The sequence below is a fragment of the Dreissena polymorpha genome, chromosome 1 (assembly GCF_020536995.1).
Source record: "Dreissena polymorpha isolate Duluth1 chromosome 1, UMN_Dpol_1.0, whole genome shotgun sequence".
Classification (NCBI taxonomy): Eukaryota; Metazoa; Mollusca; class Bivalvia; order Myida; family Dreissenidae; genus Dreissena; species Dreissena polymorpha.
In genome coordinates this window covers 158,375,555-158,396,475 of record NC_068355.1, presented here as the reverse complement: position 1 = coordinate 158,396,475, position 20,921 = coordinate 158,375,555, and the positions used below count along the sequence as shown (strand labels likewise).

General features: G+C 32.4%; 1 protein-coding gene across 1 annotated transcript in view; it reads left to right on the top strand.

The window, feature by feature from the left end:
• Positions 1-20,617, top strand: part of LOC127857767 (neuropeptide FF receptor 2-like) — a 48,712-nt gene extending 28,095 nt beyond the window's left edge. The window contains exons 2-5 of the mRNA XM_052394427.1: positions 17,675-18,123; positions 18,951-19,055; positions 19,625-19,733; positions 20,036-20,617. Of these exons, the coding sequence (XP_052250387.1) occupies positions 17,683-18,123; positions 18,951-19,055; positions 19,625-19,733; positions 20,036-20,154 (774 nt within the window). The 5' untranslated portion in view covers positions 17,675-17,682 and the 3' untranslated portion in view covers positions 20,155-20,617. The remainder of the gene's footprint in view (positions 1-17,674; positions 18,124-18,950; positions 19,056-19,624; positions 19,734-20,035) is intronic.
• The last annotated feature ends 304 nt before the right edge of the window (positions 20,618-20,921 follow it).

Genomic DNA, 20,921 nt, shown 5'->3' with positions numbered 1-20,921 from the left:
AATTTGTAATTGTTAAGTGATTCATCGCAATGATTAATATCATTCTTGACGCGTTTCAAAATAACAAAAGAATTTGTACACGTTCCGAAATATTCAACGATGGTTGCCCGTGTTGTTTTTACCGGTATCAATCCATTCTGAGTTTGTTGTATAATTATACAAAATACATCCAACTTCATTAGTCCTTACTTCAAACGAAAAGTGTATACCACACATCTCAAGATCGTACGATTTCCTTTTTGACAGAACGTCAATTTTCCAGACGATTACTGCTGTATATTCGCATGATCCCATTTCGGAAGATCGGCTTGAAGACGTCGTTGTTTAAATTCTTTCATTGTTAATCATAACATCTTCGTTTTCGAGAGTTCAATATACACTGAATGGATTATCAAAGATGCAGTTAGCACTATAGGTCCTTATTTTGATGCTATGACTGTATTATTCACACGATTTCATCAATTAACCCTTTATTAACTTTAAACAAATTGAAAGCAAAGAATTCATATGCTATTTGCTGCTATAAGTTTATTATCTGTATTAATCAAGAGGGATAATGAAAATATAAGCTTAGCCGTTTGTAAAATATTTGATATATCTTTGATCATATTATTATAAATTATATTTACATGCTTTTTAAATGCAACTTTCAACAAAAACGATAGTATATACCACTTTATGTTATTGAAATATCTCAGTTGCCCGATAGTTCACTGATCATACATTCCCACCTGTTTCCTTGTTGGTGTGGGATGTTGTTTAAATGTCTCTAATAAAGAGGTGGGATGTCAGTATTTGACGTTTTAAACTTAAGTGCTGCATTAAACATAAGTTACAGCCGAGGGTAAGACAAGTGGTGAACAACAGGCATTAGAGAAGGATATTTAGCATGCATTTGTATGCCGAATGTTGTGCATTCGTATTATTATGTGTACATCATCCTTTATCTTAAGCAGACTTTCCAGCGATAACAAAAAACTCAAACCATTCTATAAGTTAACGTAAAACTCATTATTTTCCGCGCGAGTGTGTTGTTGCGACATTGCATTTTCGGATATGTATACCATGCGAACATGCATATACACAGCCGATTAATCAACCTTTTTCTCTAAACGCGAAACTATTTTAAGACATCAAGAAGCAGTATAGGTCAAATGGTTTGCATGCATTCTTGTTGCGATTCTTTTCCTAACTAATGCATGATAACTGTGATTGTGGAACTTTCCATTACACTTAGCATTTGTAGAAGCTTTCAAGTGCGTATGATAACGTGTACTGTTTTCATTGCATTGTTAACTAAAAGAAAATATGTACTTACAATGCGAACAATGGTACACAATTATGAACGTTAATTTAGGACATAAATGGAACAATAATATGTAAAAGAGACAAGTACTATCTGGAAGGAAGGCGATGAACCTAACGGTATTTAGTATTTACCAATCAACAGTTTTTTTTTTAATCAAGTGTGCGTTTACATTTAAATAACAAAAAATCGGGATCTCGCAGCTTACTTTCATGAGCCATCACAAGAATAAACACAGACACAATTCAGCCCTAATGAGAGCATTTTTTTCACTATATGTTATTTCTCTCGTAAATAGGTATGTGAGGGTTGATGGCACACCCACTTCACAGAGCTTACTGGTAATAAATGCGTAACAAATTTCATACAATTTACCATTAATTGCTTGTATATTACTACATAAAACTGTATTTGTTAAATAACAATTTTGCACTTAAATACTGATTAAGTCACATATAACAACAACTGGAAACACATTAGAAGAGGTCACATTCTTTACGTCAACGAAAATTATTCAACTTAGTGCATGGCAACACAAGGTCATATCATTCTTAATTAACAATAAGATGTCCTTATTTATGTCGAGAGACGCATTGTCCAATTTGTTTTGAAACATTATCACAAAACACACACACATGGATACATCTGTGGTCATAACCAAAGTATACACTTAAGATCAACAAGCCTACAGAGGCACCATATAAATATTCTACATCTCGTGACAAAATCACGCATCTTCGAAATGACAGACGCAATGACAGGAAGTTAAGTCGTTTTTGCACCTAAGGTAATATGTAAATTCAGCACATTGTATGGCGATGTACCGATAGAACTATAAGAAATATTCGCATACGTTATTTTTGCAATTGCTATCAGCAATTTCCCGTTTTCGCTTAAACAAATGTTGAACGCATCGTTCATGATCGTTGTAAATAGTGCGTATTATTGATAAAATGTGGAAGTAAGGGACACTTACTTTACTTTCAGACTTCTATTAGCGTGGGATATTAATTGTTCAATGATTAGCTAAAGTTTAAACATTTTCTCAAAAATACTGTGATATATAAGTGCACTTAATTTCATAGTTAAATAGTTGGTTAGTATAAAACCATTTAAGTAATTTTCAGAAGACCGGTTTGCAGACATTAATTAAGGTCATCTGGCGATAGTATATTGTTTCAAATTCAGTAACTGGCAAACGCCTGTCGGAGAAATAATTATTTCAAAACGAACATTTAAATGTAAAGAACTTTTAGTGATAAAAGACTCGCACTCCGTTTGGTAATTTTGAGCAATATTATTTATCCAATATTAACTGGCCGTGATAAACACATTTAGGGGTAATACAAAAGCTATACAGAAATGTAGTGTTTTGTATTTTTACAAACGAATCGTGATGCGCATACCTGTCCTTCAGAAATTGTTCATGTGAAATGTAATAAATTATTTATGTTTTTCATTATTCACAATAAAGGTTACTGATCATTTTAGCGATCATTTGTATACATTGTATTCGGAATATGTATACGATTATGTAAACGTTTAAGTGAACTTCCATTCGAGATGATTATGTAACTATTAATCTAATATAATCCGTGCATAGGCGTTCAACGATTAATTATTAAGAACAATGTTGACGAGCTGTGAAGCAACAGGCAAGCTTAGGGCCATTAATGATGGATAAGACGGCGGCATTCTCTAACCAACTGTGTGCTGAAATAAATTAGCTGAAAAGGCAATTTGTGAAGCAGCCTCAATTGAAGTAGAATGAACGTTGCAATATGTAATAAGTACATTAATTATAAGAAGAAATCAAACAGATCTTATACCACTGAACCATTTATGCTTAGACAACTTCGGTACATAATTCGTGTGTCATTTTCACCCTTGTAATGCTTAGATCTATAATATTTTTCATCGCAAACAATTTATTTGTAAACTATTTCTGTGTTTCGCCCAAATTAAGCAACATGAGTGTTAATATGTTCTGGAAATTTATTGTTTTAGTATAGTGGTAAGGTGCATTTTTAATAACTAGATATTTCAGCGATGATGTTGCGATTTACTTCCACTATATATCATTGTTTGATTGCACCCTTGCATGTAGGCTGCTTTCAAGCTTCACATTGACATATTTTTTATATACTGAAGATAAACCTGTCAAATCCCATGAATTATGAAATAATGATCCGAACAAATACTTCTGATATTATGTGTGTTATCCCCAAACACAATGTAAATGTAAATAAATTGTAGATAATATCATAATTGTCAGAAGCCATAAACATATCACAGAGAAACTTACCGCATTAGACAGTTGATTAATACCGCTCAAATAAAAGTATATATTAGTGTGCATCATTAGAGTCCGGTGTATTTTATTAGAAGAAACGGCTGTTGATGTTTTTAGAGCATTTGGTTTTACTAGCAGCACATGTACACAAAACACAATGTGTACGTATTTTAAACTTACAGAGCAAACAAGTAACAAATAAAATAAAAAATTATAAATCGAATCGAAAACGAGGTTGACGATGTGGAAGCTGGGATTGGGTAAAAAGGCATTGGATAAAATGTTCAATAACATATCGAAATATTGTTTGACGTTTAACATATGAAGAATTCTTATTGTGTTTGTTTGTTTATTTATTTTCCAATTCTCAGCTTATTAAACATTTATTATACAGCATGTATTTAAGAATCGCAACATGGACGCTTTTGACAACGTATCACGATTGTTTTAATTGATGATAAAATCATTAAAAAATAATTATTTAACGATAAATTACGTTATTACACATATGTTGTGTAAAATTTTGTTAAAATGTGTTAAATATAAATAACTTAAGGATATTTTGATCTTTTTATGCCCCCGGATCGAATGATCGGGGGTATTTTGTTTTTGGCCTGTCTGTCTATCTGTCATTCTGTCACCAAAACTTTAACCTTACATTAAAGTATTGCAATAACTTTTGAAATATTGAACATAGCAACTTGATATTTGGCATGCATGTGTATATGTGTGGAGCTGCACATTTTGAGTGGTGAAAGGTCAAGGTCAATGTCATCCTTCAAAGTCAAAGGTAAAAAAAAATGAGCGGCGCATCAGGGGTCATTGTGTTTCTGACAAACACATCTCTTGTTTTACTCGGTCTTGACCATTTTCTTTATATTGAAGTGTGTTAAAATCTGTAAAATAGATTGAAAAAAGATAACAAAAATAGATCATACAAATTACGTAAACACGTATATTAGCAAACAGTCAGCGTTAAATTATCGGTGTTACCAAAGCATATTGGGAAAGTGAACCTTACTTTAAATTGATATACAATCTGATAAGAAGCAAGTTATATCAAAGCGCTGAAGGCACTGAATTTGTTCGCTATTGCATAATCTTAGAAGCAACTCAGTTTTCAAACTTATGTGATAGCTTTTTATATCGCAAGTTTAAAATGAACACAACCCATTCAAATTTTAAAGAGTGTGTCTAAAAGCACAGGTCGAGATGTGTGTGACTGTTTATCCTCATATTTATGTTATAGAGATAACTTAGACAAAATAACAGCACTATGTCTTTTTTTCGCAATTGGTCGCTGCACTGGCAACCATTTTCAGAATTGTGGTTGCCTTGCTAAAGAATAATAAGCCTATAATCATGAACATGTTGTGATATGTGTATCTAATACTTTATCTATTTTCTTTAAATTATTGAAAAACAATTTTGCCCACATGACATACTTGTAATGCAGCATTAAGCCCCGTTTTCCCTTAAAGCAGCCAATATGTACAGATTTCAATGTTAAACTTACCAATGTCATCGCACAAGCCGTTATAAACACTAGACTTTCCAATATGTCCCACAAACTCTTAAACCTATTGTTTACATAATAACAGACTGTAGTCTGCTGCAGTGTACCAGTTTAAGTAATATTATGGCCATCTAACAGTTTATAGGTGTCTATCGCAACCGTTGTTTATATTTGGTGTTTTCACTTCATATACACTTATATTTGTTAATGCAACATCAACATACTAAAACAATAACCCGGAAACAAAAAAAATGGATTTGAATATCAACCGCACTTTTGGATGACAACTGATCATGCATGTATGATGTGAACCTAAATTTAGTTTGAGTGCAGATTCGTTCATACGACACAAAGACACACTTTTATTTTACGGATCATTTCGGCTTAGAGGACTGGGCGAGTGATGTAAAATATATAATATAAAATATATTTTTATTAACAACTGGTAGCAAGATAAGTTGCAGATAATTGGTAAGTAACCACATTTTAACTTACTCTTTTGACCTGTTAATTCTTTTCAGCTCAATTCAACAGTGAAAAATGCCCATAATATCACTTTAAGTATAAACAGAAACGCCTTTAAGCATTTGTCGTCTGCTGAATTTGACTGGAGTCATCCACACAGGCAGCCATGGGTTACGGGCCCTACCGTAGCTAACGCATACTGATTTGCAAAATTGCTTCGCTCACAAATAAAAATTACTTCTACTAAATGAGATGAATCCACAATCCCCCAACATACTTTTATGTATCTTTCCGCATAGTGAAGCGTCTTAGTTCACACAAGATGCCTACCTTATAATATCTAATAGTTTAGAGTAGATATTCAAAGTTGTACTTCATCCTGCTACAAAGGCAAGATAATAAATAACCTTGTTTTCTCATCATGAGCAATATTTTATTTATGTCGTTCCAAACTATACTTTGTCGCTTTACAATGATCGAAATTTTATAAAGTAAGTGTCAATATAGCCAAGAAGTGACCCCTAGATAAATGCACTTATTGGTATGATGCCATGTTGATAAATGTTGATTAGATTATGATCTTATAAATTATTAGACACGTTTTGCAGCAATATGTCGACTACCAGTCTCACTTAAATAGCACTAGTCTTAATTGGGTTGGGTCTCAGTACACTTTCCTAATATAATTAAACGTTTCGTAACGTTTTACGCATAAATGAATTGCGCCAATCAAGAAGTAAATTTAGTTATATGTAATGCACTTAAAATAACTACTATATATATACGGACGGTAGTAATCATTTTAGGACGGCATAATCGAAGCCGTGTTTTCTTATTCATCGATACATTATTGCGTCGTTATAATCGCTTAACTTTGGAATTATTTGTGGACATGTTAGATTAATATAAAATATAAAACGCATTGAATCAAAGCACGTTGAATGATCAAAATATGTGTACTAAGTATTATTCATACGAGTAATGAGCGATTTATTGCAAAGTAAATGTATAACAAGACTATTGCCAAGCAATATATGTCCCCTACCGGCTCCACCATTGTCAGATTTGTTTTATATATTTGTTGCCATAGCAACCAGAATTTTTGACGTAGGAACAAAATGAAATGACGTGCATAATGTCCATATTGCCATCTATCCATGTTTTAAGTTTCTTGAACAAATATGGAGAACTTTTAAAGTTATCGCAGGATCCAGAAACCCACCATTTTCAGCAGTATTTCCGGTCTATTTGTTGCCATAGCAAACCGAATTTTTGACGAAGGAACAAAATGAAATGACGTGCATAATGTCCATATTGCCATTTATCCATGTTTCACGTTTCATGATAAATATTAAGAACTTCTAAAGTTATCGCAGGATCCAGAAAAGTGTGACAGACTCACAGACAGACGCACAGAGCGAAAACCAGAGGTCCCCACCGGTGAAACCGGTAGGGGACAAATAAATATATTTCTTTTATACCTAATGATAAAATATGACATTTCTGCAGTGAAATAATAGCAGTGAAAATAACACAATTGTTCTTTTCACCGATGAAAAGAACAAATTTTCGGAATTCCTTTTTCTATTATGAGATTATCATATCAAGATGTACTTCCCTTGTTTTTACTATGATCACGAGTGAAACAAAATCGATATCCCACCGAATCCAACACGTTTTCTTTTAGTTTGATGCTTTTTGTACCGTTTATTTCAAATTGTAAAATAGTTTAGCTGAAGAATTTTCCTGGAATAAAGACGTAATTTCGTAAACAAGATGACGTCATTTCGTCAACAAAATGACGTCATATCAATGTGTTGAGGCACGCCACGGGGGAAACTCCGAGAAAGGGTAACTTTTCAGCAAAAGAGAAACAGCTGTTAATTATTTTCTTGCAAAAGGGGCATAACAGAAATAGAAAATGTGTTCATGTCAGTGTAAGATCGTTTGTTATTTCACTCGTGATCATAGAAAAATAATATTTTCTATGATCACTCGTGAAATAACAAACGATCTTACACTGACATGAACAAATATCCTCTATTTCTTTAAAGGAAACGACTAATACGCATACAGTCACACTCTTATGCATCAGCAGGTGATCTAGCTTAGCATTTATACGAGGTCCGTTGTGTAAGGCAGGTGGCCAATTAATTACAATAAGATAAAGGCGAGAAGCATGTAAAAAAGGCTAACTGATAACACTGGGGTCATCGCATTTGAACGGTCATTGACAAACAGCATTGCTACCACCAGCCAGCTTTTGTTGCGTATAATGTGTAAAAGCGACGAATAGAGGCACATGTCTTACATACAACTTTTAACAAAATAGCAGCTTAAGTTATGTTTGTGTATGTTTTTATCCCCCGCCATAGGCGGAGGGATATTGTGTTGGCGTTGTCCGTCCAATCGTTCGTCCGTCTTTCCGTCCGTCCGTCCGGCACTTTTGTATCCGGCGCCATATCTTGGAAGTGTTTTGGCTGATTTCATTGAAACTTGGTATGAGTATCTATATGGATAAGAGGATGATGCACATCAAATGGCATTGTACGCTATCGGATACTAACGGAGTTATGGCCCTTTGTATCTTGAAAAAATGCTTTTTTGTGTGTCCGGAGCGATATCTTGGAACATCTTTGACGGATTTCATTGAAACTTGGTATGAGTATTTATATGGATAAGAGGATGACGCACGTTGGCGTTGTCCATCCGTCCAGAAAACTTGTGTGTCAAGAAGTATAATGGCGGGGGATATCAATTCACCAAATTTGCTTGTTTTTATTAATATAAAGAAGTGAAACTCCAGATGTTGGAGCAGTATTGCATTCTCATTATAAACAAGTAGTTTTTCCTTTATTAAAGGCAAGTGGCCAATTGCCAAAACAGTACAAAACAGCACAATACAAAACAACATAGACACGAATAAGAATAAAGCTGGGGTCACCGCCTAAGAACGGCCAATGCAAAGCATTGGGGGTTTAAACCGGTTTTAAAGCGCTCAACGTCACACTTGGCCCCGCAATATTCAGTATACATATAAGTGTAAATAAAATTTAACCTCATAGCATTGCAACTCAAATTAAACAACAATAAATTATTGAATTGTTTTAGGCGTTTCAAACATGTATGATAAATTATGACAAGATTCGTTTCATTTCGTTTACTAAAAACACATTTTTATATTTGCTATTTGGACGCCTAGCGCCTTTTCTTCGATATATCATTAAACACGCATTATTTCCTCGACACATACATCTAGACAAGTCTCAAACAAGAAGCCATGACGTATGCAAAAATGCGAAAATCAAGTTGGTCATTACAATAAAAGATACTAGTAGTTAATGCGCAGAAAAGATTAGTACACATGATTAACAGTGACTTGCACAAAGTACATCTTCATATATGCAATAAAAAGTAAGTTTGTCACATTTTATAAACAATTACATCAGTATAATAGAGATCGTTTACATGTATATATAACTAGTGTTATACATATTAACCAACATATGTTTGAATATTGAATATACGTATGTACGAGAAATCTTAGACACTTGTTTTAATATGTATACTCTATTTTAACTAGCTTGGGAACAACTACAAGTCTTTGACAGACTAATCAAAACAAAACGTATATTATACGGCACTGTTTTGATAGTTAAAATTATGCTTAGCAACTTCATAATGATCTAACGACAAGCTTATTAAAAACTGCCTAATATGTCACTGCAATAAAATCAGTTATGAACTGCAAGCACGTGTCAGAATGTTATTATTTTCATCTCTGATTATTAAAGATAAAGCTTGTTCCTAATTATAATTGACACAATTATCTGGATAAATCCTAAAATTGTTTACTGAGGTTGAGTCATTATAGTTTTCGACATCAGGTTGCTTATGTAGCGCCATAGTTTTATACATAATACATATATTTTATTGGAAAGGTATAGAAACAAGTCTTCGATGTCGATATAAGTTTTTTTACATCAGCCAAAAACGAGACATTTAATACTTTATAACTCTAAAGAATACTTGAACTAATATCAAACTTTAAATAAGAATTAACATTATTTAGAATTATTAAAAGTTGTTATATACTAACGCATGCGTATATCATTATATTATTTATTTGCATGATACGTGTCCTCGTATTTTTGTATATTTGACAAATGCCATTTTGTGTTATAATACTAAAACTCCATGTGTAGTAGAAATAAACGATTTTAATAGCAAGGAAAACAAATAAACGAAAAAGTGGCATTACTTAGGAAAATATCGAAGCAAACCTTCACTTAAACCAATAAAATGCGCGGGCTTAGCAGTTTATTTTGTAGTTCAAATGATATGTTGGTAACACACTTATCGATAAAACGCGTTACAAACGCTGTGTTATTTTTATCGATTTCGATTTATGACTGCTCATAAATATACCATTATTTAAAAAAAAATCTCAAAACAATAGCATGAGAAAATAATCATGGACTTCATATTAACACGCGTCTCACCTCATACCAATGCATTACATAACATAATTGAAGGTAACCTGTCTTACCATTTAGGGCTTACAGAATTAACCGCTTACGTTTTAAAAAACAGCTTTCTGTAGTTTGATAAAACTCTCTACCTGAAGTGTTAAGTTTGACATCTGGTTTATCTGTACAATCAGTAAATTACAAAATATACTCGTAAAGAATGCCGACAAAAGCCCTACATAGGAGAACAAAATGGCATAATGTGGAGCTCTATTCATTTGACGTTTCATATATCGAATCGGATACACTGGTAATATTATCAAAAAAATAGCTTAATAATTCCCTTAAATCAAACAATTTTACAGAATTAGTATTAGTTGGAAGTCATCATGTAACATGCTTTTCTTCTTTCAACGACGACATGTGGCATACTATTATATTCATAGGAAACGTAACATGTGATCCCAAAATGCGATGACCAGTTTCTTTGCATCTTATTTGCAAACAGAAATGAGACTCAGTATGGGACAATTTCCGAGAGATTATCCCTGAGCAGATGTTCATGTGGCGACAGCCGACATCGATCTTCTGTTTCTGGGTTTGTTAACGTCACCCAGTGTACAATAAAGTGTGTTTAGTTTGGTTTTGGCTCCTTTGCGAAAAATGTTGCGTTGAAAAACTATACTTATTTGGATTCACTTCAGAATATCATCTTCGTTTTAGGACTCTTAGAAAATCTAGTTTTAAACTTGTTATTGCTGTATTAAAATATTGTATATGGACTACTATTTACCATTTGTAAGAAACCAGATCGACTATATTAAAAAATGACAAGCTGGCGACTTGCCCGTGAAGCAATACCGATGCATACGCAATATAACAAGAAAATGTACCACCGCTTAAAATTATAACCTGTCAATTTGTCATGTGTCAAAAGGTCAATAAAACTAAAGAAAACCTACCAGTTTTGCCTGGTCATTTGATTGTATAAATAGCTTTTTCAAAGTATGTTATTTATATTCAATGTTGGTATGGATTGGTGATTAACGAGCCGTTTTACTTAAACAATGTGAAAATGTTCGGTCGCGAAAATGAACAACGAAATATGTTTTAGTTTCATATAATAATAAATAAATATAAACTATACTTGTTGATTCAATGCTTGATCGTTTCGATGCTATCGAAACGTATAAAGCCATCGATACATTTCAACAAAATGACGTTTTATATTCATAATCAGCGAGGGTTAATAATCGGCTTTTAGAACTGTGATATAAACATCGGTATGTAATTTACACTATGCCGGTAAGGTTGGTACACGCTGTAATTTTCCATCATTTCCAATGAATCATCCAGATATATGTTGTCGAAACGCTACAGGTGAACTTTCTTTGAAACACTAATATAACTATATTTTCGAAACGCCTAAGTTCTCCCACCTGTCGTCTTCATTTGGAAAGTTTCTAATAATGCATGGGTCAATGTATGTTTGAATTAAAATACTTGTTGATTAGACGCGTGAGCTTGAGTACATGTGTTCTTTATTTGAGCAGTTCTTATTTTCGTAATACACGCATAATTAATAGGCTGACGTTTGATTCACAATGTTTTAACATATACTTGTTTTTTAAAGTTCAAAAATGAATTACTTTGAAATGCTATTTTAAAGGGGCCTTTTCACGTTTTGGTAAATTGACGAATTGAAAAACAAAATTGTGTCATATTCGCAAATTTTCGTTGTAGCTATAATATTTGTAAGAAAACAGTAATACTGAACATTTACCACGCTCCAAAATGTCCATTATAGGCGTCTTTTGACGATGTAAAAACCTGAAAATAATAAAGCGTTGAAAAGCGAAACGATGGCCAATTTTGCAGAGTTCTGTTGTTGTCGTTGTTTTTGTTACATTACGAGGATCGCTTACATAAGGTATAAATAAATCATAATATATCGTTGTATGAACACGGATGGCCGTGTCTAAACGTTAGACTTTTACTTCAGAGGCCACTGATTCGAGCCCAGTTGAGGGTTAATTTTTCTTACTGTAATTTAACTTCTGTTTTAACTAGAGCTTTTTAAATTCAATGTTTATATGCATCAATATATTGCATTTAATGACAAACTCCAATACATGCCATAATCTGTAATAAAGTCCCTTTAATCGATTTGTACTAGTATGCGGTTAATACAGGTATTGTGTACACTTGTTGTGTTTTTTGCTGTATACTAACGTTCGCACGTTATCGTTCGTGATTTGCTTCAGTGACAAATACAGCGAGCTAATCGGTCCATAACGACATGTCGTACCGCTATACCTGTATAATCTAATGGTGAATTAATATTTATGGCGGTATATTTCATCGCCACAACCGATGTTTGATCACACTCTATACATAGCACATAGCGATTGGTCAGAGACTTTGCAGGCGCTTTGATAGAGCCGCTATAGTATTTAAAACTGTCTCGACGCAAAGGAATCTTTCAGTCGAAGCAGTTTGCCGTTCTGATAGGACTGTACTATAAGCGGACAACTCTTGGAAATTAATCTTATGTGAAATAATTTATATTTGAAGTGCTATTGACTATGATAAAATACAATGAACACGTATTGTTTATATAATATATGAGGTTTATAATGCAAAACATTTGTAAGTGTAAAAATGTAGAATATTATGAAGAATTTATGTGGCTTATCCTATGAGAAAACATGGAATATACCATCGGTGAAACTTTGAATGTAACTGCAAATACAAATAGATTGGACTACGACAATGAACTTAATTGGAACTACCCCGTGCCTTTGAAAAAAGTAGCTATATGGGAGATTATCTTAAAAATAACACTTTACTCGCTTCTTATTCTAATCGCAATCGTTGGGAATATTTTAATAATTGTGGTGGTTGCGCGGAACAAACGCATGCAAACGACTACGAACTTTTTCCTTGTAAACCTAGCGGTGTCGGACCTTCTAGTGACCGCGTGTTGTTCTTGGGTTCGACTTGTGGACGATCTTACCGAGGGATGGGTACTGGGAAATTTCTTCTGTAAACTAAACTCATTTGCACAAGGTAACGAAGTGATACATATTTAATTGTTCGCGGTTTATTTTTCGATCAATCTCTTAGACCTATACCAATTATTGATCGACCATAAAATGTCAAACAATGTGCATAAATAAATATACACTATTAAATATTTACGAATATGCTATAATTTATATGGTTATTTAGAAACACAAATAATCACTTTTAATAATTGCATAAGTTGCCGAATTAAAATGCTGATACTAGATATGTTTATGAGAAGGTTTATATTAAGGATCATATGTAACAAAAATATGTGAAACTGAATGCCTTCCATTTTTATAGTGAAATTTGTATTTTAGTTAAAGTATGAACTGCTAGAATATATAGAGAACTATTGACGTATCCAACAACGGGTTAAGGAATGATAATAACTGAATGTTAACAAATAAAAAAATAACAGGACGTGATAGTAAAAATAATATTTGTAATTGAATCAATCACATTGTATAAACGAATTATACGTCGACAGGAATTTTTGATTGCGATTGTAGTACACATACGTGAAAAACCAACATGTGTACTTTTGTTCAAAGAATATGCATTAAAAGAGGGCTCAAGTGACTGATATTCTTGTATTATTAAAGTTACTATGCAATTAACAAGAAAGTGTTGGGATCAGCTGTCATTTACTGGAAATTTACTGGAAATCAATTAGAAAGGAAAATAAAACAATGCTTTTATAAATACATAACTTTCGTACAATAAATGCTTTTACATATATTATAATCCGACACGACACATTGACATGTTAACCAAGGCACCTTGTTCTTATTGTTAAAATTCATATGATGCTTGATTGCTTGAGACTGTTAATCATTTGAAGACTTATTCTGATTACAAATAAGTTGTTGAAAGACTATTGCGATTGAATTCCACAATACAGTTATTCAAATTGCAAATTAATTTTAATTGTGTTCATGTTTTTTTTTCGACATACATATATTACATTCGTTCGTCAGTGTACAATATTTGTAAGGATGTATAACCTAATTGGCATATCGTAGGAAAGAGTACGTCTGAATAGGTGTCGTTCAGCATTTAACAGACACGTTAAAAATATGCTCGATCTCTAAGTAAATCAAAGAGGACAAGAGAAACAGCATATAAAGAAGTGTTGCATGTACTTTACATTTTTAAACGATGGCAGAATATATCGATTCGGAACAGCATTATAGGGAATCGTACCGATATAAGCAAACAATTGAACAGAATATAAAAATATGATCGTCTCTCTTCCCCAATTATAACGGAACCGTAAAAATATGATTAAAACAATGCAAACTACCGGACACATTATTGTTGACGAAAGATGTTATAACAACTTTTTTAAGACAATTACGAAACTATAAATGTAAACGTTTAAATAAAGTTGGGCTAAATCTACACATATAGTACACGGTAGTTATGTGATATTCATATTTATTTCAGATAGTCAGCATCTAAAAGTTATCAGTTGACTCATTTGACAGTTTGGCCGATTGTAATCTAGTTTATAATCTGTTATTGCCAATACGTGTTAGTGTTTGTACACGATTACCGAAATACACATTTATCCAACTACTTATTTTGATAACTTTGCGAAATTTTACAAGTTAAGTTAACTATACTGCGGACGTTTGATGTACACCACACATTGTGAGCTATCGACCGGTTATTAAATTTGCAGTATCAAACCATGATTATACAATTTGAACATGTTACGAAAACCATAACCATAATTCTTTACAATCATGTTTAAATTGGCACACTCTTCCATTTGTTGATAGGTAAATCCAACAAAATTTAAGAGACCTTATGTGAATTGAAAACAGTGTTCAATTGAACAAATGTTTTGCAAAATGCAAAATATACGCTAAAACTTAAGGACGCATGGTTTGATATTATAATTGTATTTGAAAACCTGTTTAGAAGTACATGTCTTTTCTAAATGATCAATAAAACCGAATAGATATGTGTTGCATATTTTTATCTTTAGTGTTTTATTTTGTTTGAAGGAATGTTTTTTTCATCAATGGTAATTATTATTATTGTAATTGTCCGGGACTGAGAACGGGTTTCTTTCTGATGTATGTTGTTTATTTGATAAAAGTAAAACCATTTAGGGACATACTCTTGAAATAACAACGGATATCTTTCACCATTTGTCGCAATACGTGTTAAATGATATCACAATAACCATACGAATCATAACAAAGCTATGTGCAGTAAGTCTTACATAAATCAATTACAAACCTTAACGATAAATTACTTTTGTTCGCAACCAATTTTAACCAAATCAATGGCAGTACATGTGTTTAACAATTAACATACGCATATCTTAATGCAAATTCAAATTAACTTAATTGTAGCTTTTGGCATAATCACCCACCACACCAACACACACACGCTGTTTTTAAAGGTACAAATTATGTAAACACATTCATTTGATTCTAGCGATTTACAATGATAATATAAATCTATCAAATACAACAGACCAAATAACCGAATAATGGTTGAACCTTATATGCATTTACATTGAACAAACACATACAATGACTGATTTTATTTTGCTTGTCTGTGTTTTCTGGTTTCTTTCAAAGATTGCTTAATGCACAAGACGGAGTTTCACATATTGCTGTGTTAACTGCGATATTCAGATGACACCATCCGCTTAACGATCATATCGTTTCAGCTATTACGTCTTGTAAAACTATGACGTTTATATAATGAATCCGTCTTGTTCAAGTGTTTCTACTACAACATATTGAGAAAACTTGCGTAAACACATGTTCATTTGCTAATTCAATTTACCACATATAACAATTTAAACCATGAATTGATGTTTTAACGAAATAACAAAAACGAAAAAACGGAAAAAAATATTGAACAACAGGTAAAATAAATAAGTACTTACATATTTAATTGAACTTTTTCGTTCGAATTACATCAAATATAAAAACTATAATGACCGGACCTAAACAAAATTGTTTTTTCTATGAATACAAATTACTCGTGTACATCAATCTAACCAATAAATTAAATGTTTTTGTAACTAAAAACTTGTTTTCAATGAGCATTTGGTTTTCAGTCAATGCACAAAAATCTAAAATTCTGATGCATATACATTTTATAAGTATTTGCCTTATTGGTATATTTTTTATCGCATATGGCCCACTAAGTGTATAAACATTATTGCATTGTTTACGTGCCATACATGATTTGTAAATATTAGAAAAATCGAAAAATTAAACACTTTTTTTCAATGCCACTATTATGTTTGGTGCTATGTTAGCATAGATGTGTTTGTTGTTCTTCCATTGGAACATTGGCTAGTAATTTGTTAGAATAGCAGAAAGCAATCGTACTTAAACAATATTTTTGTTTCTGGACACAGTCTGTATGGTTTGAACTGTACATTTTGTGTTAATTAAATAAATAACACGGAACATGTAAATAAATTTCAACAAAGCTTAAATCACTCAATTTAGAAAGACTAATCTTTTGGAATAAGAAAGATTATTTAACACAGAAAAGTCCAATATTATGTCAATAAGTTGTTTGTTTCCAATATATCCAGTCAGTGTTCTTAGTAATCAAATGTGTAATTGTGTAATGTAATCCAAGTATCGTTGTCGCCAATTACAGTAAGCAGCTGGAGCCCTCTCTCTTGGGGACAGTTTTCTAATAGTATTGCATATGAACACGCTATATCTTGGACACGACGCTATTTTAGAAGGCATTGGTGAATGATATCATGTCATCAGTCTGTTATTGCATATGTATATAAATACATATATAAATATATAATATTTTGCATGTAAAACGGAAAGTTTAAGATGTTTTTATATGAGTATGAACAATTACATAATGTTTATGTGCTTAAATGAAGTGCTTCTCCAAAAGTTGTATCCGTTGTAATCGCATATGTTTTTTCAATATTAGTCTTGTTATTTATGTATGGTATCCTGGGTTGTTAAGCCAACTTCAATATTGCTTCAAACATCATATGAATATAGGATTCATTAGAAATTATATATTGTATTTTATAATTATCTTATATTATAGTATTATTATTATCTTTTCACATGTAATATTATTATGTGGGTATACATTTAACTCAAATGCTATTAATACCAATATTTAATTGACTGTCTAGATCAGATTAGTTATCTGCACACCTACAATTGTACCCTTATCATAATTGAATCATAATTAAAGACATACTCTGATTTCCGTTTACAACAGACCAAACATCTTCCATTCGAGCAAAGTACACTTACCATAATTGAATCTTTTGTACACAATTCTATGTGTTTACATGATTGTACAGTTTTCTCTATTTATTCAATTCTTGTTTCCGAATTCAGAATACTTCATTACATTTAACATTTAAAAGTGATTAGAGTTTAGAAACGGACCATTTGGAGCCAATGACTTTGACACATCAATATTCACGTAACAGACGCACGCAATTAAAACACACACTCATACACACACACATTAAACATCGGTAATATTTTATTACAATCCAGCTTACTTATAATGTATCTCTCTTTCAGTAACATCAATGGTAGCCGGGATATTTTCTCTCGTCCTGATTGCCTGCGATCGTTTCTTCGGCATCGTGTTTGCCATGAAAGCCCACATCATCGAGAGGAGAGCCAGCTACCCTATAGTCATCACATGGGTATGCGCAATAGCTGTGGCATCACCTCTTCTGTTTGTCCGCCAAGAAGAGTCTAGAGTATGGGCCAATCACGTTGAGATATGGTGCGCTGATACATGGCCAATAACTGAGGAAGTAGACCCGGCGACAGGGTTTATAATGAAATCATTTAAAGGTCGCAAAGCATACTACACGTTTGTGACAGTAGCTCTGTATTTTGTCCCCATATTGACAATGTCGGTCATATATTTTCTGATAATACTCACTGTGTGGTTTACACGGCCACCGGGTGAAAGAATTTCCGTCAAAGAAATTCAGGTTCAAAAAAAGGTGAAAAGAAAAGTAAGTTTCATGCATATGCAGATTATGTAGTTCCTAGTTGCTCAAGATACATTTTAATTTTTATTTAATTTATGTTTAAAAACTTATTTTATGTACTATTTGTCCCATAACTACCATCTGTATATTAATATTAAATTTACAAAAATCTATTATATGTTATTCAAAAGTAACAAATAATAAAATAAACCAAATCCCACCATATTTCAAAAGTACAAAACTAAATGTTAAAGTAACATAAATACTCAAAATCATTTCGTAACATAAAGTTTAACCATAAAAATATTTGTTCAGTATAACAATAACCAAACAATCATCGCTAGATGTTTTGTAGTGGCATAGATTTAACGAGATACAAACTGTTCGTTTTTATTTGTTTGTGGTATAATATATTCGGTTTAAATTTCCCGAAACGATATATATATTTATACGACACACGAACACTAACTTGGTACATGAACATGTGTTGATTATATTGTCCCGTAAAAAGCATTTTGTATCTTGTGAAATCTAAGTCACTAAACCACATTAAGCGTTGACATTGTGTCGGTTGCTATAATTAACATTGATTGTGTATATGTTAAGTTAAACTTAATTTTTCAAAATATTGCACGAAATGTTGATTCTGATTCTGAGGGTGAAAGGGCTTTTAATTGAATGCTGGGTACAATTGTGCATTATATAGAACATTATTAAATTGTAAGTGACGGCAATCATATAAGCGTTTGTTTTAAATTGTAATTGCATTTAAATAAATACTGTTAATTATTAATCTCAGTTTTGTAGAGAAAAATAAAACGTACATACCTTTATTTGTTTTCAAATTTCAGGTCGTAATTATGCTGATAACAATTTTGGCAGCCTTTGGACTGTGCTGGTTACCCCTGGAAATCGTTATATTATATTCTGAGTATCGACCGAACCAGCACGAACAGGTACGTTGGCACACTTAAGAGAATATGCAAAAACAATAAGTAGTATAGAGGGTTTGTAAATGACTTCAAATTTGCGCGATGGCAAAATGTGCGAAGGTTCAAAAGTAGCATACCGTTTATATATAATATACATTGACAACTTAAATTCATGCATCGTAATAGCTTTATATTTATACTATGAAGCTCAAATACATATGCTATGCATATCTCGCTTTTTTATATGTGTATATACTGTTTTCAAATAAGAAATAAGTAAATCTTGTAAAATAATACATTTTTATTTGCTGGGTATTCGCGTGCAACTTTTTCAATGTTCAAAAGTAGCATACCGTTTATATATAATGTACATCGACGACTTAAATTCATGCAACGTAATAGCTTTATATTTATAAGCTCAAATACATATGCTATGCCTATCCAAATATATTTGCCGTAAACTCGTTTCTCGCTTTTTTATATGTGTATATACGGTTTTCAAATAATAAATCAATAAATCTTGTAAAATAATACTTATTTATTTGCTGGGTATTTGCGTGCCACATTTTGCAGCTGATGTTTATTTGTTTCAGTTTCCGCATTGGTACAGCAGTCTGGAGTTAGTATCCTACACGCTTGCTTTCGCAAACAGCGCCTTGAATCCACTCATATATGCGGGTTTTAACGAGAACTTAAGAAAAGGTACACGGACCATTTTTACGTGGAGAAAAAAAAACATGTTAACGGTTATTTATTGTAACAAAAAATGATGACCAACCGATCTCGATTAAGCTAAATCAATGACACTTTTTAAGCATTTGCTTTATGTTAAGTGATGAATTGTCTATCAGATCATGCAGTGTGGGCCCAATCAGTTATCTACCTTAATAATATGAATAGCCGATGTAACAAAACATGTCCTACCTGATTACTTCTGAAATGTGATATAATTTTTATTTAACAGATGTTTAAGTCATTCCTTGCTTATAGCATCGTCTTTGCAGGGTTTCGGGCATTATTTGGAAACAACGAGAGATCGTTATATGCTGCAATATATCGGGCGGATTCAATGTATCACACGTCCACTACACACGTGATGACGACCCAGCATACGCAGCTGTGACAATCAAGTACTCAACAACACTCATAAACGTATTGTGTAAAGTGGTCTGTTTTGTTGAAAGCTATTATCAAATCCATCATCCAAATAGCAGTGATAATGAGTGATAGTATAAAACAAGAAAGGTATAATCGGAAAACGTTATAAAGATATATTTGACATCTTAATGCGCATATGTAACAATCAGAACACATGCCTTTTAGTGTTCTTGTTTAAAGTATGCTAGACTGGTACAATAAATGGACATGCATTTAAAACATGTTCGATTACAAAGAATTTAAGATTGTACGCATCGCTGTAAGTGAGAACATCAAAAATAAAAATTGACACTATTAAGTCCAGGAATGATTAATTATTGGAAGGTTTTATGTTGGACTAACGATCCCTATAGAGTAATAACGCGTGGTTTGATTGAAGACGGGCTTAGTCCAGATTGTAAAAGCTGATCATTATCACAAACTGAGCCTATGCCATGTTGAACTGAAAAAACATTTCTGTTTGTAATTACATACATGTCTTGGGGTCTGTAAATGTAATAAATATAAAAAAAACTGTGTCTAGGTTTGAGTGGTGTACGAAGACGCCCGAAGATATATCAGGTGGTTTATAATTTTGTAGTTAAAACGTGTAAACAGAAATTAAAAGTTATACACTAATAACTCAAAATAACAACATGTGAAAACATTCGCACCACAAAGACTATATCAAACAATTCATTAATTCATTTATAAAACAAATAAATAAAGTCATGTACAAAGAAGGAATAATGG